Raw genomic sequence first — 24,237 nt, 5'->3', positions numbered from 1 at the left:
AAGTTTAAGAAAATTTTACTGAATATATTGAATTTTCGTAAAAGAATGCACAAACTATGTTTGGGAAGCTGCACCAAGTTTTACTGGGCAAGTTAATTTGGAACTTTCTTTAAAGGAACTCCATTGAGGTCCAATAGCCAAAATAATAACATTTGAAAATCTTTCATCAATCATCTACACTGTAGTGCACTGAAAATGGAAAACAATGCAATAGAAAATATGTAAATATACTCTGCACTAAATAAATAATCGGCTTTTTATGCGTTTTTTCGGCCGGTTGAGTAAAAAGCTTGCAACGCTTTTCATTTTGGGGTCAATTTACGCAATAAAATTGATTGTTCAAAAAATGTACCAGGCAAGCGGATTTAACAAATGATCTAAAATTTTGCACACGAGTTATCGGACAAGACCTTCATACTGTTATACAAAAGTCCTAAAAAATATTTTCGGTCCCTTCATGTAAAAAAAAAGTGGAGTCCATTTATAGAAATGTCAGTTTTTTTAATGACATTATTCACTATCCAAACTGTGTTTATCTTAAGTCTGTACAGTGGAAAATATAACATAAATTTTCTGTGTGTACTCAAAAGATATTTATTTTATATTCTAAGATACCGTGTAACAAGTGTCAGTAATTTAAAGAATCAAACTTGAGCATTATAGATCTTTAATTATTAAAAAAACAAACTGTTTGACTGGTATCAGTTCCTAGAAACTGTCTTTCCAACTAAAAGTAACAAAATGAAGTAGGTTTCTCAAAAAGTAGGACAGTTACCTATTGTTTTACAATAATTTGTTCCCTTTACCATGCAACCATCCTTTTTAATTAAAAAATTCTCAGCGAAAGTCTGTAATTGCCTCTGCTGTTGGAAAACAAATTGCACTTCTCCCACAATTGTCTTTAAATGATCACTGCACATATGCAAACAAAACAAATTCGAACAACACAAATCTTTAACACAATGTATTCTAAGGGGCTATCAAAATATTCTTTGGTAAACACCTTGGTATCATACTAGACACCCTATTTAGCTAAATAAGATTCTTGTCGGGTACCAATATTAGACACTCAGTAGCTAAATCAGTTTCTTGTAGGGTATCAAGCAATAGCAATAAACCTATACTGTCTTTAAGCAGACGAAAATCTTCCTAGTGTACTTTGGTTCCCAGTGTCCTTTGGTTCCCAGTGTACTTTGGTTCCCAGTGCACATTTGTGCCCAGTGTAAATTGGTTCCCAGTGTACTTTCTATCCCGGTGTCATTTGGTTCCCAGTACACAGTGTCCTTTGGTTCCCAGTGTCCTTTGGTTTCCAATGTTCTTTGGTTTCCAATGTTCTTTGGTTCCCAATATCCTTTTGTGCAAAATGTACTTCAGTTAATTAATTGAATCACTCCCTTCTTTTAAAGTGATCACAGTAGCTTGTGTTTCTTTATATTTGATTGTATTGTATATTGAATAATGTCATCAAACACACGTTTCATCCCTGGTGTATCTGTAAAAGTAAACAATCAAGGTCATGGTCACTTCGAAGTGTGAGTCAAACGTGAATAAATTAACATATCAATTTTGCAGTAAGTGTAATTTTGTTGTTGTTGTTTTTTTGTTTTTTTTATCGTGAATACATGACTGGGTTATCAGAATTAAGCCAGCCAACTCAGGTGAGCTAAAAATCAGAAAAAAAATCAAAAGTTTTGTCACGGATTTATATCACATGTAATATAAATCCGTGGTTTTGTTCATAAGTCAAAGCAATTTATGAGTCAAGGTCAAGTTCAATCTGGTCTTCTTGAAGGTCTTGTCCAAACGGTTGTTGTGTTTCAGTATGAAGGAAGTCCATTTAGAAATAATAAAAAAATATGACTAATGTTTAAGTTTGCAGAAGGCAATGGCACCATGACTGTAGCAATTATACCTCGATTCTTTGTCTTCAAAAAAGTCATGCTCAAAGTACAATTACTTTGTGAATAGTTGTTGTAATTTTATATTATTTTGAAAATTGATGTTGCATGTAAAGACCTTTGAAGTTCAAAAAGAGCCTTATTCTGTGTCACATATCATAAAGTTTCTGGCTTTATACAATGGCCTTCTACTTTGATTCCAAGTAAGTTTTAACAAAATATCATAAGAGGTTGATGATATAAGATTTCGCTGAAGCACGCATTAAATTGCAAAATTATAACTTATCAAAATGTAAATGAACTTATCCTATTGAAATGTACTTAAAGATTGTACTAGACTGTAAAAATATTTAGAATGTTAAAGATAAAAAAAAACACATGGTAAACGAATGTAAAAAATATGTAAGATGACATATAACATTGTAAGTTAACATATTATCATCGTAAAAGACATCATGTGGCGTTATGTTGCATTTGCTCATTTTCGGAAAATTGGTCATATTACTAACAAGTTTTCCATGAAAGCAAATGAGGATAACCACAGTAACAAACATACAAAATATCAAAAGCTGTTAAATCAAATTTGAAAAAAAAATGCCGTGATAAACTTGATAAAGATATTAACATCATAAGTTATGATGGCGACCTACCGATGGCGCATGTGAAATGGGGATATATTGGTCTATTTTCCTCGGTTTGTACGGCAAGAAACAAATTCTTCATGAAATGACAACCAGCCTCTACATCATTGTCGGGTCCTGTTTCAAATATAAACATATCAATATATATAAGTAACATGTTAACTTTATATTACTCCCCCCCCCTCCCACCCAACCTTTAATTAATATAATTAATTCACTGCCGATAAAGCTAAGTGTCTGTAATATTAAATTTACGGTACAAACTACCAATATTATGTTTGCCGATAATGCTAACCATCCTTTATATTATATTTACGGTATTTTATAAACAACAATTTAACAATATTGCGTTTGTCGCATTCTTTTCATAACGTTACGTCATTTGTTTATATGTTTAATATTGTTTGTTCAAATTTTGGCTGAAGATATGCTAAAAAAGCATTGAAAGCGCTACCGAAAATATTCAAAATATGGAGTTTGTTATTTCTTATTATTAAAATATTATTATTTTATCGATATAAATCATTGTACATATCAACATATATATAAATCAACATTGAATTTTTTTATAGAAGAAAGTCGATATACATATGTTTTAGTATTAATCAATTGTTTATTCTCTAAAGTATAACATTCCATTATATGTTAGCTATGTAGCAATGATTTTTTTTTTCATTAAACAATGAGAAGTCATGAACAATAATTACATGGTTTAAAGGGACTAAACCAAGGTTTTTTTTACATACCGAGACTGGAAATAATTTTTATGATTAATGTTCCATTTGATAAGGGTCTAGACCAATACGAAATGTATAAAAATATAGAACCAGCTACCTAATTACTAATCCGATGCTGTATCAAATAAGCTAAACGGGCGTATGCCACCGGACGTCTTTTTCCAACAGTATAATTTGTAAATTGCCACATGACCTTTACAGTGTTGACGTGATATATTTTCAGGTGATTTTCTTAAGTAACAGAATATAATACAGATAAAAATGACATGAAAATGTTGTTTGAACCAAACGTAATGAGTGTCAACACGTTTATTGAGGGTCTGTTTGAACTTACTGAAATGAGTATCAATTCAATTTGTTGGGGGTTCTGAAATGAGTGTCAAAATAATGTGTTGGTGGTTCTGTTTGTACCCATTGAAATAAGTGTCAAAACAATTTGTTGGGGGAGGGGGTGTGGTCTGTTAAAATAATTAGTTGGGGGGTTCTGATTGAACCTATAGAAATGAGTGTCAAAATAATCTGTTGGTTGCTCTGTTTGAACCCATAGAAATGCGTGTCAAAATAATGTTGGTGGCTCAGTTTGAATCCATAGAAATGAGTGTCAAAATAATGTGTTGGGTGTTCAGTTTGAACCCATAGAAATGAGTGTCAAAATAATCTGTTGGTGACTCTGTTTGAATCCATAGAAATGAGTGTCAAAATAATGTTTTGGGTGTTCAGTTTGAACCCATAGAAATGAGTGTCAAAATAATGTGTTGGTGGCTCTGTTTGAATCCATAGAAATGAGTGTCAAAATAATGTGTTGGTTGTTCAGTTTGAACCCATAGAAATAAGTGTCAAAATAATGTGTTGGGTGTTCAGTTTGAAGTCATAGAAATGTGTCAAAACGATTTGTTTGGGGCAGGGGGCGGGTGGTCTGTTTAAATAATTAGTCGGCGGTTCTGTTTGAACCCATAGAAATGAGTGTCAAAATAATGTGTTGGGTGTTCAGTTTGAACCCATAGAAATGAGTGTCAAAATAATGTGTTGTTCTGTTTAAACCAATGGAAATGAGTGTCAAAATAATCTGTTGGGTGTTTCTGTTTGAGCCCTTAGAAAAAAAAGTGTATAAATTATTTGTCGGGGGTTCTGTTTGAGCCCATAGGAATAAGCTTCAAAATATTTGTTGGGGGTTCTGTTTTAGCCCTTAGAAATGAGTGTCAAAATATTTTGTTGGGGTTTTGTTTGAATCCATAAAAATGAGTGTCAACAGGATTTCTTGGTGATTTTATTGGAACCAAGGGAAATGAGTCCTATAGAGTTTTAAGGTAAGTAAAAGCGAATATAAATAATCTACAATTCTTTTAATATAAATTATCTTACCAATATATTCTGGAAAGTGGTCATGAAGGTTGTACTTTTTAAGTTTTTCTTTGAAAAGGTCAATCTTGTTCAGAAACAATACAACACTTGTTCTAGATACCCATGGGTGTAACACCACTAATTTAAACAAATCCACCGCCTCTCCAACTTCATTCTGAAAAACAGAAATACAAAGTGTCGCAAAACATTATAATAATACTAAGAGTCAAACCTGTCCTCTACAATGAAATTTAATGTACTTTGTCAATGACCTAAAATATTTTCTTTCTTTTTTTGTTCAAAATATCAAAAAAGCTCAGCTGTTAAGATGGAAACATAATCTTTGTTGGGTTACCAATAACAAGGCAATCCATTCATAATTAACAAAATTAAAGCCAATTATGTAAGAAACCAAGCAAAAAATTGACCTTGAAGGTCAATGTTTTTAATGAGTCAATGCCATTTTCAGTCTGGTTATCTTGAAAGTCTTGTCCAAAAAATAACAAGAGCTGTCACAGGAGACAGCCAAGCTCGACTAATATAATACTGGACGCAGTAAGGAGGACAAAACTATGAAAGAAAAATCAATTATGTATAATTATGTATTAAGTTATAGTAAAAAAATAACATTTGTTAAAATAAATTCCAAGATCAAGGGAAATAATTCTAGAAATAGTCATGCTAGAGTTATGAACCTTGTCACACAACATGTATGTAATGATAAGAAGTATATATTTGAAGTTTGAAGTAGATTCCTTAAAAAGTAACAATGTTATAATATTCCTTAAAGAAAATCCTAAGTTCAAAGAGAGATAAATCTGTAAAAATTACTTCAAGAGTTATGAACATTGTCACATAAAATATAATTGATTATAAGGAATAAGTATTTGAAGTTTGAGGTAGATACCTTTAAAACTAAAAAAGTTTATAAAAAATAACATTTTTCTAGTAAAAAATCTAAGTTGATGGGGAGATAATTCTTGCAATATTGGTGCTAGAGTTATGAACCTTGTCACATAAGATGTGGATGATGATAAGGTACATTTATTTGAAGTATGAAGTTGATCCCTTTAGAAATAAATAAGTTACAGTAAAAAATAATATTTTTTAAAATGAAATTCTAAGTTCAAGGGGAGATAAATCTGAAAATATTGGTGCTAAAGTTATGAACCTTGTCACATAAGATGGGGATGATGATAAGGTACATATATTTGAAGTATGGGGTTGATCCCTTAAGAAAAAAAAGAAGTAACAGAAAAAATAGTATTTTTTAAGGAAAATTCTAAGTTCAAGGGGAAATAAATCTGAAAATATTGGTGCTAGAGTTATGAACCTTGTCACATAAGATGGGGATGATGATAAGGTACATATATTTTAAGTATGAGGTTGATCCCTTAAGAAATAAAGAAGTAACAGTAAAAATTAGTATTTTTTAATGGAAAATTCTAAGTTCAAGGGGAGATAAATCTGAAAATATTGGTGCTAGAGTTATAAACTTTGTCACATAAGATGTGGTTGATGATAAGGAACATATGTTTGAAGTTTGAAGTTGATACCTTAAGAAATGACAAAGTTATAGTGAAAAATATTTAACTGCACCAAAACTTTAATCTGAAATCTTGACGCGGACGCCGACGCTGACGCCAGGGCGAGTAGGACAGCTCTCCATATACTTCGTATAGTCGAGCTAAAAACAATAACAGCCAATATTAAAAGTTTTTGGAGCGCAAGGTGCCAACGTGAACAATCAATATGGGTTTAGCAATAGCTAAAGTTTTTTCTTCAAAAAGTGGAGCTATGTATTAGTACAATGGTAAAATCTTAAAGGTCAACAAGATTGGAAAAATTGAAAAAGAAAATGTAGAAATGCTTTCTATGGAAATTTCAATGTTACACAGTCATGTGTTTTATAAGTCAAGGTCAAAATGTATTTATATTCTTTAAGACATTGTCCTAAACATGCAGGTATGTGGCGTCCGTGGCAGAGTGGTTAAGGTCGTTGACTTCAAACCACTTGCCCCTCACCGTTGTGAGTTCACTTCCAAACAGGGACTTTGGAATCTTTCATGTGAGGAAACTATCCAGTTAGCTTACGGAACATTGGTGGTTCTACTCAGGTGCCCGTTTGTGCCTGAAATAATGCACAGAAGGGCACCTGAGGTCTTCCTCCATCATTAAAGCTGGAACGTCGCATTATATGACCTATAACTTGCCTTTGTGACATAAAACCCAATTAAACAAACAAACAATAATATGTATTTTGTGCGTTATGGTTACTTAAGTAAAGGATTAATAATGAGGCCTTGAACTATTAAATGTAAAGCGTACATGACACATAAAGAAAATCATATACTCACTTCAGCGTCTGAACCCTCCACTGTTTTCTCAAACACACTTATATCTGCTACATAAAATATCACATGAATAGTTTGAATAAACTGAAACAAAAGTTTTCTACAACGGAAAGTGTGCAAGTTGAAGCCTCCCATTTCTGTAATTCTACAATATAACATAAAATAAATAATTAGACGGATAGATTTATGAATGGAAGTTTTGTTACAGTAAAAATGGCAGAGTTCCCATTGCCGTTTTAAAACTTGAACCGTGATCATAATATATGCAGTCTATAAACAAAATTTGAAAAGCTTTCAATAATTCAAGAGTTACATAAATGTTTTATCACATAAACTGCGGCGCAGGAGTTTAATAAAGCCATTTAACAAAAACTATATTACACTAGTGTAATAACACTTTGACGTGACATCATTTGCATTATAACAAACATAGCGTTAAAGCGCGCTAATGTTAGCGTTACACTATGGGCGCGTAAAAATTGATTTAACAGTTTACTGTTCTTATTTTATATATGTGATAAATAAAATATTATATTTGTGTAGATTCAGTACTAAATTTATTGAACTCATTGAATAAAACAATATTATGCTCGCCAGAGGCTCGCATAATATGATTTTATTCAACTTGTTCAATAAATTTAGTATTAAACTACACTCATTCAATATCCTCTATATCTAATTTATCAAATGTTTTTTTTTTTTTTTTTTATTTATTTTCAATTTTTTTAACACAATACAAAACATTTATGCATATACATACAACATATGAGATAAACGCTTAAGGAGGAATAAGAGATTACTTTTTAGAATCTACAAAGTTTATAAATATAATAAAGGTTATAATTCAATTATAGTATTTTAACAGAGTTGACAAATTTTTAATACCAGACTTATTTTAGTATAACCAAAAGCCAAAGATTCATTTTCGGAAACTTTACTTTTTCAATATTACAGAACTTATTTGACATAAAGGAGAAATTCCAATTTTACATTTAACTTATATTGAGAAAAAAAGTCATTAATTCAAGGGAAACAACTCCTACTATCTTAAAATTGATATCCATTTAAGAGTTGCACATCTTGTCATGAATACTTTATGCATTTATATCATGAGAAAGATTAAAAAAGACCAAATGTCATTCAAGGTGTTTAAAAAAAGAAAGATACAAAAAGGGCAGTGGGTGCAATACAGAGTGAATCAAGCCTAAATAAATGATCTTAAAACATTAGTCTCAATTAGGCAGCAAAGAAATATATTTTCCCCATAAATTGTCAAACTTTGAAACTTTATTTTGCTTTTTTGCACTATATAATTGTGTTCTCAAAAGAATAGCGTCATAATTTTTAAAAAGTTGAACGCTTGGAACTGTGTTCTTTATTTGCATCTATAAAGAGTATACTTTCCAAGCAGGATTAAATTCAATGTTGCATTATCTAAGTGTTCATTGCCTAGAATAATATATGTTAAGGACCACTGTGTGTTAACATCTGTACATTTTGAATTTATCCATGATTTTATATCTTCCCAAAAAGAAGAACTTGATTGGCAATCCCAAAACAAATGTTTTATAGTTTCAATATGATTGTTGCAAAAAGAACATGTATTAACATCTTTTATTCTCATTTTATGTAAAAGATAATTTGTTGCTAGTATCCTGTGATTAACTTATACTGAAACCATTGTAAATTTGAATCCTTTGTTATATTAAAAGGGAATAGTTGTGTCATCAGCATATTGTGATAATAAAAATTCAGAATTACATGTATTAAGTCTGATACCTTTTATATTTGTGTTATTTTTCATGAGTAATGCAAGAATTTCTGCACATAATATGAAAATGTAAGGGGATAGGGGATCGCCTTGACGACAACCGCGTTGTATTTGAAACCAATCTGACAAATTTCCATTTATTGTAACACAAGAATGAATGTTTTTGTAAAATAACTTTACCCAACTTATGAAATTTTCACCAAAATTGAAAAATTCTAAAACTTTATGCATAAATGTCCATGATACAGAATCAAAGGCTGTTGCAAAATCAATAAGTAACAACATTCCAGGAATTTGATGATTATCTGTGTATTGCATAATATCATAAATAAGTCTTAAATTGTCACCTATGTATCTTCCAGATAAGAAACCAGTTTGATCTTCACTTATAAGTTTATTTAAAACAGTTTTAAGGCGTTGGGCAATACTTGCTGATGCAATTTTGTAAGAAACATTTAATAAAGAAATAGGTCTCCAGTTTTTAATATAAAATTTATCTTTGTTTCCTTTAGGGATGCATGTTATAACCCCTTGTTTAAAGGTATCTGATAATTCTCCTGTAACAAAAGCTTGGTTTATTGATCTACTTACAAAATGACCTAAATCATTCCAAAACAATTTAAAGAAAGCCGCTGTAAAACCACTACTACCTTGGGAAGAATCATTTGACATTTTTTTTTAAACTGGCTAACATTTCATTATAAGTTAAAAGACCATCAAGTCCTTTGCTTTCTTCATCATTCAGTTTTGGTATGTTATTATTATCAAATAAAGCAGTAAGATTGACATCATCTGTTTCCCTTAAAGTATATAATTTTTTGTAATGACCAGCTACTTCTTGTAGAATTTCTTTTTGATCTGTAAGCAAAGTACCTGATACATCATATAAAGAATTCATTGTTTTTGAGACATAATTTCTGTTTTCCATGTTACAAAAATATCTTGATGGTTTTTCCCCTTCTGAAATCCATTTGGCCCTAGATCTTATAAAAACACCTTGCATTTTCTTATTTCGGAATTGAAGTAATTCTTCTTTTTTTTCATCTAAAATCTGGACATTAATATTTGACTGTCTTTCTAAATTACCAATTTCTATCATTAATTTTTCCTGAGTTTTGTCTTCTTGTTTTTTTTATAAGATGAGTATGAAATAGTTTTTCCCCTAATTTCTATTAACAGAGTTTCAAAAAATAGTTTATCGTCTATTATAAAACTTATAAGATTATTACTTATATTTTCTAGTTGTACCTCTGTTTCTTGGGCCTCAGAAGCATATTGTAATTTGACCTGGGATATAACGGATTTAATTTCATTAACATACTGTGAATCTTTCAAAAGGGAATTATTAAATTTCCAGTATGAAATACCTTTTTTAAATTTGCCAAATTGAATACTTATAAAGAATTTGGAATGATCTGTTCTATAACCTGGCACAATGTCAACACTACTCAAATCTGTAAAAAGGTTATTTGAGATTAAGAAAAAGTCAAGGGTTTCTTTTAAACCAAGTATACTGCCTTTTTTCTAAAAATTGTTCCCTCCAGCAGTCAATTAAGTTACATTCAATTATCATATCTTAAAACAACTTCCCTGGCCTTAGGGTTATTTATGTTTAAATAATTAAAGTAGTCCATATTAGGATTTAACACCATATTAAAGTCTCCTACCATTATACATGGGTTCTCTAACTGTAAGATTTTCTCTTTTATATTGTTGTAGAAGATAGGGTCATCTCTATTTGGTCCGTATATACAAATTAAAGTGATATCAATATTTGAAATGCATGCATGTATAATAAGTAAATTACCATTTTGATCTGTTTCAAGACTTTTAAATTTAAAGTCAAAATTGTTATTAATAAAAATTGCTACTCCTCTGATTGACTATTATATTTACTGAAATAGCATTCATATCCCCACTGTGAGCGGATAAAATTAACGTCTTTATTAGTAAAATGTGTATCTTGTAAAAAATATACATTGTATTTTTTCCCTTTTAGGTAATTTAATACATCTTTTCTTTTTTGGCTATCCCCTAACCCCTGAACATTCATTGAGACAAAATTTATATTTTCAGTCATCATGTCAATTAATCCCTTAACAGTAATAATGTTTTATACAAATAAAAATTTGAAGAGAAATTTACCAAAATTTTACTTTGAATCTTGAAACTACAAAATTGGCCTATGACAAAAAATGTTTATGTTAATTAACAACTACAAGTACATGTATACCTACTTCACAAACATTCATTACTCTCAAGGAAATATTTTAGAACATACACAATGTGACAATCTAAGGGAGGCAATCACACCAAAATGCAATTCAGAGTTACCAAACTTGAAGCTTCAATTGTACAAATATTACCTAAATTTACCTGAACAAATGGCCTTCCTGTTCAAATACATATTCCTGTATACCATTAGTTGGTATAAAAACTCTCACAATGTCTTGTTTAGATGGTGAGTAACCAGGTTCAAAAACTCTATCCATATCATTCAGAAAACTGTAAATGTAAATATTAAATCCTTTTTTGTATTCTGTAACAATATTTAAATTCAACTACATTGTATAAGCCATCTGAATTTGATAAATGGATTTTGCCCAGCTTTGAATGTAAATAAATTCTTTCTTTAAAGGGACTCCACTGAGATTTTTTGTCATGACTGGACTGGAAATAATTTTTCAAGATTTTAATATGTTTCATTTAATGTATGTCTAGACTTATCGTAACTTGTATACAAAATTTCAGATCATTTGCTCTCACCATTTTCCAGAATAATTAATATTCAATGGTGAAAAATAATCCGAAATTGAAATCTTTCTGTTGTAAGTGATTCAGATTATCTCAGTGGAGTTCCTTAAAATATAAAATCTGAGCTATTAATAGTATACAGTCTGGTCAGACTGCATGGATGTGCCAAGCGAGCCTAGCTCTACACAACCAGCAAAGGCTAGTCACTTCTTTCTTTTCCTGCTGCAGGTTTATTACATATACATGACAAACCAACATAGTGCGTTTGTGACCAGCATGAATCAAGACCAGTCTGCGCATCCACGCAGTCTGATCAGGATCCATGTTGTTCGCTTATAAACCCTACTACAGAAGAGAAACTGATAGCAATCAGCATGGATCTTGATCAGACTTGGCAGATGCGTAGGCTGGTCTGGATCCATGCTGGTCACAAACGCACTATGTTGGTTTTGTCATTGTGCAGCTCATATATATATATGCACATCTTGTCACCTAAATTGTACATGTACATACTATATAGCTGAGTCAGACACAGAAACCTCCCCACTTTCTAAACAAGTCTGTACACCTCTATCATTCCACAACAGTTTTATAGCATTGGCAAGTTCTTCTGATATTGTCTCCATATAAAATGTGTCCACAGAATGCACCCGCTTGGCCATCTCCTGTAATATGAGTGAGTTATAAACATGTACTTAATCAAACAAGAAATGCCACAATGCAACAAAACCAGGTTTTAAATGCTCATGCTTCACAGGAACTCAATCATCAATTGCCCTAAAGCATATTGTCAGCATTTTACAATTTGAACATATATCAATCTGATATTATTGCTTTAAAAGTTTCTAAAATCAAAGAAAAGTTGCAGTCACAAAAGAGTACAAGTATCTTCTATATGTGTAAAAGCTAGGGCTGTTGATGATGAGGCTTCTGTAAAAGTTTGAGGAGTGTTAGTATGGCACTGAAGTGTATTTCTCTGTTTAAAAAAGAAAAAAAAAAACACCAAAAAACAAAGGGCAAAAATTCCGCCCAAAATATTTGAATGATAGAACCCTGGCAATATGCGCCAGGACACCTGATAACAAAGCTTCTATGAAAATTTAGTTAAAATCGCTTGAGGAATATAGTGGGAGATGAGAACGGAAGTGTATTTTTCTGTTTTACAAAAAAAGGACCAAAATTCTGCAAAATAAATTGAATCACAAAACACTGACAATATGCACCAGGACACATGATGAAAAAGCTGTGACAGTTTAGTCAAAATCACATCAGAGATGTAGTTGCAGCTGAGAACAGAAATGTTAGAATCACAAAACACCGTCCTTGAGAAATGTCATGAATGTAGGAGTTGTGCAAATGAAGGAACTGTTCATGCCACCATATCCCCATCTAATAACCAGATTTTTCCTTAAGAAAACCTGAATAATAAATATAAGTGAATTTATAAATAAATAATGACCATAATGTCTTTCATAATTCCTTTAAAAATTTGTATACATTTACTTAAAGAAAAGAAAAATCCTACCCGTGAGCACAGAAGGTGGTGGGGGGATGGGGTCTATAAACCAGAAATCTCACTACATTGTATTTTCATTTCTAACCATATTAATTCATCAGTGAGGCATCTACAGCTGAGTGGCTATGGTCATTGACTTCATACTTATTGCATCTCACCACTGTGGGTTTGAATCTCAACATGGACTTTGGATTCTTTCATGTGAGGAAGCTATCCAGCTAGCTTACGAATTGGCGTTGGTTCTACACAGGTGCATGTTCCTGCCTGAAATAACATACAAAAGGGCACCCAAGGTCTTCCTCCATCAGTAAAGCTGAAACATCACCATATGACCTGTAACTGTGTCGGTGTGACATAAAACCCAATGAAACAAACAAACAAAAATTCATCAGATTTTCTTACCATTTTCTCATCATCTTGAAATTGTATGTTGAGTACCTTCATTGAATAAATCAATGCCTGAATGGTCTGTACAATGTCCTTATAAACATGACGTTTGAAATAGCCAACCTCATCATCTGAATATTCATCTCCATATATTATTTGTAACTGTCTAAAGAGTGTAGATTTTCCACTGCCGGTTTTTCCTGTAAAAGAAAGGAAAAATAAAATAAGATCTACAAAATGGATAGTATACTTATAAGCCATAAGTATGATATAATTGCACCTTCTGTCAATAATAATAATGATAAGATTACACATTAATATCCAAGAAGTAGGTAATATGACTAAACAACATGTTCACTATTTTGACAATGAGGTCTGACATAATGTCTGTGCTGATATTGTGAATATCTTATAAGAGCAAATAACTGCATCAATCATTTGTCAAACTTTTTTCAGTGATTACCTCCCTTTAGCAAATAAAATTGAGACAATATAATCTAGTAATTTATATTTTAGAAACGAGAAGTATCCTGTAGTTAAAGCAGTATGTCTTTAAAAGATAATGCTTACAAATTGTACAGACTACAAATATTTTACAATCTCTCTTCAAATACATATTTTCTTTCCATTTTATCATCTTTAAAGCAGCACACCTCCAGATTCATGTTAATTTTCATTACAATTTTGGAATAGTATTTAAAAGTACAATATTGTGAAATGAACGAATAAAGCTATTTACATATTGCTATCGGCACTTACAATCAAAGAAAATTACCAAAAAGTGGTTAACATATGCAAAAACAGCCCTTACTGCTTAAGTAACGCAGTTATGGTGATAACATACTGCAAAAGGAGTTTTAAAGAGCATATAACATAAAAACTATAACTTGGATCTTGAATGTTTTTCCTCTCTTAAAATCTTAGTACATTTTTCTCAATATTGATTTTCTTGAAATGTTTTGGCTCATTTGGAGGCATGCAGCTTAAAGTGTGTTACATTAAAGAGTAATTTATATACATGTTGATCTGGTATTTACCAAATAATATAATTTCAATTTCCTTTTTTCTAGTCTTCCTGTCTCTTTCAAGTTGTTTTTCAATTTCTATATTGGCATCTGGTTTCCTGTTACAACAACAATATTTACTCATAGTTAATTAGTCCAAATAATTGTACAGCACGATCAGATTGAGACATAACTTTAATTAAGATCTACTCTTTACTTAAGTCCAAATATGATGATTTTAAAGAAATAGTATAGGACCTAAAATTGACCTGTGGTACCTCTGATTTAACCGGCAAGGTTTCAGATTAATTATTGTTGACTTTTACAATTTGTTCTCTGTTAGAGAGATATGACTGGAATAATTGTACAGAGTTTTCAGAAAAATGATAAAGTTTGATTTATGAATCAGTACATTATGGTCAAATAAATCAAAGGCTTTTTTATTATCTAAAATTACAGCACCTACTATTTTTACATCATCAATATTCGGAGACCACGCATCTTTAAAGCGGATCAAAGCTGCGTTTGTTAAATAATGCTTCATTCAACTTGTATAGAACAACTTGTTTATTAAAATTCTTGAATAAACGATGATTTATCGTTTTATGCGAAAAGCTTTTGCCTCCTTTCTTGTAACACAATTTATTGTAAACGACAATGGATAGTGATCGCTTAAGCTTAAATTAGAGACACTCAAACCATAACTATGGCTAAGGGAAGATACCTAAAAATGGTCAATTATAGTAGACGAATCTTTAGTTAATCCAGTAGGAGATTGGATTAATTGCTCGATGCCAAAATCTTGAACAATATGCGCCCATTTGTTATTATTAAAAATTGGTTGGGTATGAATAGTTAATGTTCATATCTCCAGTCACATACAAATCTAGATTATTAAATTCTGCTGTAATTGAATGCTGCTCATAGAAATCAATCAAAGACTGGTTACTGTTAGGTGGTCTGTAAAAGATATTTAACAATACAGATTTATTGTATGAAAAAAAATAGCCTCTAACCAAACAGATTCCACATTTTAAGTTTGCTACTATTTTTCGGAACATGAAATAGGAAAACAATAATCGATTAATACAGTTTAAAGGATTAAGCGGAATGAACCATTGCTCGTAGTGATATTACGTAAATGATATTTTCCGATTTTTCTTTGTACCAATTTGTTCACTTCGATGTTAATTTTTCGTTTAAGTTTAGTCGTATTTTAAAGCGGAGCATGCGCTCCAGTTCTAATGTTTAATGCTTATATGCTATGTATAAGGTTCAATTTGATAAGCAATAATAAGGCAAAGCCTCAAAGCGAGCTCTTTGAGAGAAATTACAGTTCAAATACATTTCACTATCATATTATATAGTAATCATAAAATGAGTGATAAAAACGAGCTGCCATCGGTTAGACATTTCAATATAATGACCATGAACATCGGCGGCTGCTCACTCTTTACCACATATTTTTTTTGTTTTAAAAATGTTATTCCGACGTTTGACGTAAATGACCAAGAAGTTGCGATTGTTTTATAGTGCAGCATCTTCCGTCTTCCTCGGTTATCAAGGACATTCTTAATAAAGTATATACTGAATGTTTACTGAACTATTCATACTGACCTTGACCGTCGTTTTGTGATAAAATTGTAGTAAACTTGGTAGATATGCTTATGCATACTAATATAAAAACATATTATTATTATATAAAGAAGGAAGTGTAAAATGATATAAGATATGATATTTCAATTATAATACAAAATGTCTTATTTTGTTCATATAACATTAAAAATGTACATAACAATAAGTCAATTATCATTTTCATTAAAACATATCGAGTTTATTATCTGAAACAGTTTAGTGATAATAAATTGTAAAATTCTTTATACGGCTATATCCAAAGCAGAGGTTTCAAAAAGTGTCTTATTAAGTCTGTAAGAAGACACGTTTAGATAACTGTTACTTATTGCAGCTAAAATATACAGACACGTTTAGAAAACTGTTACTTATTGCAGCTAAAATATACGGATTCCGGCGTTGGTTAATTAAATAATGGTTCTGGCTTCCAAAACTTTTTAGGCCGTTTTTTAAACACTTTTTGTTTATTCTGATGCGGTGTTAAACACGACCTGTCACGGTATAAAACGGATACGCTGAAGACCTTAAGCTAGATAAATGGCACCTAAACAAAATATTTAAAAGATGTAACTCTTTGACAAATAAATAAATAACACACGCACATAGGCACACGAACGGCGCACGTACACACTCTGTATTGTTATACATTATGACAAAAAATTCATTGCACAATAAACGTTTGCATAAATTTACGCGTTTGCATCGTTAACACGTTTCATAATACAGGTATGACCTTCACATAGCTGATGCTACATATTTATACCTTACAATAATAACATAATAGAATTATATGTGGTTTATTTGCTATGCAGTAGACGGTACCTGTATAAATTTTCTCTTTTGTGTTACACAATCATGAATGTTCTTATGCCACTGAAAAGTATTACACATGTATTTTATATTAATAGAGCATAGCTGTTAATTTAAGAACAAATAGAAGTGTTTAAGTTGAAGAAGACGAGTTTTTCAAATACAAATCCGCAACGGAGGAATAATTAAAGGATATATTAAAGTTGCCACAAATAAATATTTAAGATTTTTTTAAGGAACCCCTTAACAGACATCAGAATAATAAATCAGTTAAAATTTTATTTTATAAGTCTTTAGATTGAGTGTCTTATGTTTTTAATGTAGGTCTGGTCTTTCTCATATGCCTTGTATGTGTATATATAAGATTTGTTTACTCCATTTATGCTTCTTTTTTTTATTAATAGGGTTGATCTTCTATTAATGGTTGTTTTTATGAAAGCATCGTAAATCCCGTTCTTTTTTTTCAATAGGGTTGATCTTTCTGATGTAATTCTCGTTTTTTAATGAAAATCTTATTTTTTCGTGTAAGTCTTGTCTATTTCATTAAATCTAGTCTATCCAATTTATGACGGGTCGTTTATGTAGGTGTCGTCTATTTCATGTAGGTCTCATTTTTTCACGTATGTCTGACCTTTAATGTAGATCTCGCCTTTTATAAAGGTATCGTCATGTTCATGTAGGTCTCTGTTTATATAGTTCTCGTTTATGTATGTAGGTCCAGTGTTTTTCATGTATACATGTCTCGATTTTTTTCTTGTCTTTGTATGAAGGTCTCGATTTTTTCCCTGTAGGTTTAGCCTATCTCATGTAGGTGTATTACTGTGATCATTTGTGCCAAGTTGGAAATTGTTTTTAAACTTTTAATCAGTTTTTAAGTTATCGATTTGACCAATTAGTGTGACCTTGACCTTGTGGTAGCGGTCTGATTTTGCTCTCTGTATATTTTAAAAAACGTTTCATTAGTTTATAAGTTAGAGAGCGAGTGGGCATTAATAACGGAAGGTGAAGTCACATAACAGGTCTAACAGTTTAATTCATGTTTCATCCCGAGATCTCTGCATAAATTATAACTTTAAAACAGTATATTTTTTGCAGAATCATATAACAGAGGTAATTTATTCACCTACAAATTGTGAAACTTTATAATCCTCGCCATCCATTAATTTATGTTTAGCTGAACATGACTATTTTAAAGCTAATTTTGTTATACAAAAATGGAAGATATACGGTGTAATCGAATCGCCTTGACTAAACCCTCGTCTTACTGAAAAAATATGGATAAAAACCAATCTAAATAACATAAATGGCAGTATTGTACGTATAAAAAAGATATCTATTTCCTGAACATAGAGCTAAAATGAAATGCTAATCTTTTTATATAAATATTGAAGTATATATAAACTTTCCTGTCCTCTACTAAATTGTATTTATTTCTATATTTCAGCACAATGGATATATTTCTGTATTTCAGGAAAATGGATATATTTCTATATTTCAGCACAATGGATATATTTCTATATTTCAGCACAATGGATATATTTCTATTTTTCAGCACAATGGATATATTTCAGCACAATGGATATATTTCTATATTTCAGCACAATGGATATATTTCTATATTTCAGCACAATGGATATATTTCTATATTTCAGCACAATGGATATATTTCTATATTTCAGCACAATGGATATATTTCTATATTTCAGCACAATGGATATATTTCTATATTTCAGCACAATGGATATATTTCTATATTTCAGCACAATGGATATATTTCTATATTTCAGCACAATGGATATATTTCTATATTTCAGCACAATGGATATATTTCTATATTTCAGCACAATTGATATATTTCTATATTTCAGCACAATGGATATATTTCAGCACAATGGATATATTTCTATTTTTCAGCACAATGGATATATTTCTATATTTCAGCACAATGGATATATTTCTATTTTTCAGCACAATGGACATATTTCTATATTTCAGCACAATGGATATATTTCAGCACAATGGATATATTTCAGCACAATGGATATATTTCACCACAATTGATATATTTCTATATTTCAGCACAATGGATATATTTCAGCACAATGGATATATTACGGCACAATGGATATATTTCTATATTTCAGCACAATGGATATATTTATATATTTCAGCACAATGGATATATTTCTATTTTTCAGCACAATGGATATATTTCTATATTTCAGCACAATGGATATATTTCAGCACAATATATATATATCAGCACAATTGATATATTTCTATATTTCAGCACAATGGCTGTATTTCTATATTTCAGCAGAATGGATATACTTCTATATTTCAGCACAATGAATATATTTCTATATTTCAACACAATGGATATATTTCTATATTTCAGCACAATGGATATATTTCTAATTTTCAGCACAATGGATATATTTCTATATTACAGGACAATGGATATCTTTCTATATTTCAGCACAATGGACATTTTTATATATTTCAGCACAATGGATATATTTCAGCACAATGGATATATTTCAGCACAATGGATATATTTTACCACAATGGATATATTTCTATATTTCAGCACAATGGATATATTTCTATATTTCAGCACAATGGATATACTTCTATATATTTCAGCACAACTGATATATTTCTATATTTCAGCACAATGTATATGTTTCTATATTTCAGCACAATGGATATATTTCAGCACAATGGATATATTTCTATATTTCAGCACAATGGATATATTTCTATATTTCAGCACAATGGATATATTTCTATATTTCAGCACAATGGATATATTTCTATATTTCAGCACAATGGATATATTTCTATATTTCAGCACAATGGATATATTTCTATTTTTCAGCACAATGGATATATTTCTATATTTCAGCACAATGGATATATTTCAGCACAATATATATATATCAGCACAATTGATATATTTCTATATTTCAGCACAATGGATGTATTTCTATATTTCAGCAGAATGGATATACTTCTATATTTCAGCACAATGAATATATTTCTATATTTCAACACAATGGATATATTTCTATATTTCAGCACAATGGATATATTTCTAATTTTCAGCACAATGGATATATTTCTATATTACAGGACAATGGATATCTTTCTATATTTCAGCACAATGGACATTTTTATATATTTCAGCACAATGGATATATTTCAGCACAATGGATATATTTCAGCACAATGGATGTATTTCTATATTTCAGCACAATGGATATATTTCTATATTCCAGCACAATGGATATATTTCTATATTTCAGCACAATGGATATATTTCAGCACAATGGATATATTTCAGCACAATGGATATATTTCAGCACAATGGATATATTTCAGCACAATGGATATATTTCTATATTTCAGCACAATGGATGTATTTCTATATTTCAGCACAATGGATATATTTCTATATTTCAGCACAATGGATATATTTCTATATTCACAATGGATATATTTCTATTTTTCAGCACAATGGATATATTTCTGTATTTCAGTACAATGGATATATTTCTGTATTCCAGTACAATGGATATATTTCTATATTTCAGCACAATGGATATATTTCTATATTTCAGCACAATGGATATATTTCTATTTTTCAGCACAATGGATATATTTCTATATTTAAGCACAATGGATATATTTAAGCACAATGGATATATTTCAGCACAATGGATATATTTCTTTATTTCAGCACAATTGATATATTTCTATATTTCAGCACAATGGATATATTTCAGCACAATGGATATATTTCTATATTTCAGCACAATGGATATATTTCAGCACAATGGATATACTTCTATATTTCATTCAAACTTCACAGGAATGTTCCTTCGGTGGTCACCTTTAAACATTGTCCAAAGAATTTAATTCCATTCAGAACTCTGGTTCGAATTTGCCCCTTCCTGGTGACTCATTGATTTTCTTTATATTTATATATTTAAACTTAAAAAAATATTTTAAAAAACCCAAAGGAGCTAGAGCTTAGATATTAAGCATGAAACATATTATAGTGAGTGTCTACCTAGTTTGTTCAAATCAAAGCCCTGGAGTTAAAATTGGCCCCGCCTCAAGGGGTTCATTGATTTTTTTATATGTATATGTACATATCTTTTGAAACTGTTGTTTTCCCTTAGCAAAAGGCAACCAGTAATGTTTTTACACATGCACTATTTCAGATACAATTATAAACTTTGTGATATCAGATTTAGATTTAAATTCTATATCTGCTTTTGTTTATAGTTTACAATATTACTTGTTCCTTGTCATGGAGAATTTTTATATCAGGTGAGCGATTTCAGGGCCACAATAATAATGGCCCTCTTAAATGGATTGTCTTCGTACTTGGACACAACAACCATTTGGACAAGACCTTCAAGAAGAACAGTTTGAACTTGACATTGACTCATAAAATTATGGACAAAACTTTTGTTTTTTTTTCTGATTTTTAGCTCACCTAAGCTGGTTTGATTGTGATGACCTAATCATGTATTCATAATAGAAAAAAAACCTAACAACAACAACAACAAAATTACACTTTTTGCAAAATTGATATGTTAATTTATTCTAGTTTGACTCGCACTTTGAAGTGTCCATGACCTTGATTGTTTTCTTTTACAGATACACCAGGGATGAAACGTGTGTATGATGACATTATTCAATACACAATACAATCAAATATAAAGAAACACAAAGTACTGTGATCACTTGAAAAGTAAAAGTGATTCAATTAATCAACCAAAATACACTGGGAACCAAAGTATACTGGGAACCAAAGAACACTGGGAACCAAAGTACACTGGGAACCAAAGTACATTTGAAACCATAGGCCACTTGGAACCAAAGGGCACTGGGAACCAAAGTACACTGAGAACCAAAGGACACAGGAAACCAAAGGACACAGGGAACCAAAGGACACTGGGAACCAAAGGACACTGGGAACCAAAGTACAACGGTAACCAAAGTACACTGGGAACCAAAGGACACTGTGAAACAATGTACACTCGGAACTAAGGACACTGGGAATCAAAGTACACAGGGAACCAAAGTACACAGGGAACCAAAGTACCCTGGGAACCAAAGTACACAGGGAACCAAAGTACACTGGGAACCAAAGGACACTGGGATCAAAAGTACACTGGGAACAACCAAAGAACACTGGGAACCAAAGAACACTGGGAACAAAAGGACACTGGGAACCAAAGAACACTTGGAACCAAAGAACACTGGGAACCAAAGTACACTGGGAACCAAAGTATGCTGGGTAGATTCTCGTCTGCTTAAAGACAGTATAGGTTTACTGCTATTGCTTGGTACCTTACAAGAAACTGATTTAGCAACTGAGTGTCTAGTATTGGTACGTCTTGTATTGGTACCTGACAAGAATCTTTTTAAGCTAAATAGGGTGTCTAGTATGATACAAAGGTGTTTACCAAAGAATATTTTGATAGCCCTTTAGAATACATTGTGTGAAAGATTTGTGTTGTTCCATTTTGTTTTGTTGGCATATGTGTAGCGATCATTTAAAGACAATTCTGGGAGGTGTAATTTGTTTTCCAAAAGGGACTGTGAATCTTTTAATTAAAAATTAAAATGAACAAATTAATGCAAAATAAAAAGGCAACTGTCCGTCTGTACTTTTCGAGAAACCTGCCTCATTTTGTTACTTTTATGTTTCTTAGGAACTGAAACCAGTCAAAAAGTTTTGTATTTTCATAATTAAAGATCTATAATGCTCAAGTTTGATTCTTTAAATTACTGACACTATAAAATACATATCTTTTGAGCACACACAGAACATTATGTTATATTTTCCACTAAACAGACTTAAGATAACCACAGTATGGATAGTGAATAGTGTCATTTAAAAAACTGACATTTCTTTAAAGGGACTCCACTTAGTTTTTTTGACATGAAGGGGCCGAACAATTTTTTTCAGGAATTTGTATTGCTGTATGAAGGTCTGGGCCGATAAGTTTGTGTGCAAATTTCAGATCATTTGTGTCCGCTTGCCTGGTACATTTTTTTGTACAATCAATTTTATTGCGTAAATTGACCCCAAAATGAAAAGCGTTGCAAGCTTTTTACTCAACCGGACGAAAAACGCATAAAAAACCGGTTATTTATTTAGTGCAGAGTATATTATCTATTGCATAGTTTTCCATTTTAAGTGCACTAAATGATTGATGAAATATTTTCAAATTTTATTATTTTGGCTATAAGACCTCAATGGAGTTACTTTAAAGAAAGTTCCAAATCAACTTGCCCAGTAAAACTTTGTGCAGCTTCCCAAACATAGTTTGTGCATTCTTTTACGCAAATTCAATATATTCAGTAAAAAAAAAATTATTAAAACTCCAATCCATGTTGGGCTTTTGTTAGCACTAAAAGTATTAAACCTTAAGATGAGATTTAAGTAAATGATTTACTATTCAACTATTCTTTATATTTATTTTGTTTGCTTTTACATGTTCGTATTTCCTTAACCCATTACTTCATATACACGCCTTTTAACGCCTTTTCTACCCCCCCCCCTCCCCCTTTGTTGTCTCAAATGGTGAAAAAATGCCTTATTTAGGCCCCCAACACTTGTTTTTGTTTGAGAAATGTTGTTAAAAAAGTGACCACTTTTTCGGCGCGGCCCCCAACCAAAAGATACATCAGGGGGTTGCCAGAAGGGGGATGTGCCCACTTCTGTTTGGGGGGTTTGAAGGGTGGCGGAGTCCCCCTTATCGCCAAGAAAATTTTGGACTTGTGAGAGGCTATAAATGACCTCAGATTGATCACAAGGTAACGTGTAACCAACGCTGAAAAGCATTTGACTGTATCTCAATCCATTGAGAAGTTGCAACACTTTGAAATCAATTATGATGGAAAAAATCAACACAAAATAGTGATTTTTGGCAATTTTGAGATGTCCCCTCGTTGCCATGGTAACAGAAAATTTAAGCCTGAGCATGTTGTTGCAAGGGCGATGGTCCAGTCAACATTTGTGCCAAGTTTGATTAGTGTTAAAGCAGTTTTTATAGTATTATAGCAATTTGAACTTGTAACGGGAGACTTTTCAATGAAAACAGCCATTTTTCACAAAATGCTCATGAAGTAATGGGTTAATGAAAAAAAATAAAAAAATCTACAAAACAACAATTTTTCTTCAAATTTATATGACAGGCCATGTTTAAACATGGAAAAACGCGATTTAGGGTAATTTCAAGTATTTTCATCATTTTCTGTTTATCGGGAGTTTTAATGTCCTGCCTTATAAAATAATATGTCCACATGGAAGTACACCTTCATTTGCAATGACAAATAAAGTTTTAAAGCTGCATTAAATAAATAAGT

General features: G+C 31.2%; 1 protein-coding gene across 1 annotated transcript; it reads right to left on the bottom strand.

Annotated features, from left to right (window-relative positions):
• Positions 1-578: 578 nt before the first annotated feature.
• Positions 579-14,604, bottom strand: LOC132715796 (guanine nucleotide-binding protein subunit alpha-14-like). Its single transcript, XM_060698863.1, has 8 exons — positions 14,437-14,604; positions 13,415-13,599; positions 12,010-12,161; positions 11,119-11,247; positions 6,975-7,116; positions 4,639-4,792; positions 2,549-2,656; positions 579-1,492 (listed from the first exon to the last, which is right to left on the bottom strand). The coding sequence occupies exons 1-8, from the start codon at positions 14,546-14,548 to the stop codon at positions 1,410-1,412; spliced, it is 1,065 nt and encodes a 354-aa protein (XP_060554846.1). The 5' UTR covers positions 14,549-14,604; the 3' UTR covers positions 579-1,409.
• Between the last annotated feature and the right edge of the window lie 9,633 nt (positions 14,605-24,237).

Source organism: Ruditapes philippinarum, unplaced genomic scaffold (genome assembly GCF_026571515.1).
Source record: "Ruditapes philippinarum isolate M1 unplaced genomic scaffold, ASM2657151v2 ctg4961_1_1_1_1, whole genome shotgun sequence".
Taxonomy (NCBI): domain Eukaryota; kingdom Metazoa; phylum Mollusca; class Bivalvia; order Venerida; family Veneridae; genus Ruditapes; species Ruditapes philippinarum.
The sequence above is the reverse complement of the archived record's forward strand: the minus strand, read 5'-3'. Positions and strand labels throughout refer to the sequence as shown.

Coding starts and splice junctions, on each gene's coding strand:
- LOC132715796 (XM_060698863.1), bottom strand. CDS start 14,548: ATGAGTAAATATTGTTGTTGTAACAGGAAACCAGATGCCAATATAGAA. Junction 13,600..14,436: donor AATTGAAATTATATTATTTG/GTAAATACCAGA, acceptor TTTCTTTTACAG/GAAAAACCGGCAGTGGAAAA. Junction 7,117..11,118: donor CAGGAAGGCCATTTGTTCAG/GTAAATTTAGGT, acceptor GTTATATTGTAG/AATTACAGAAATGGGAGGCT.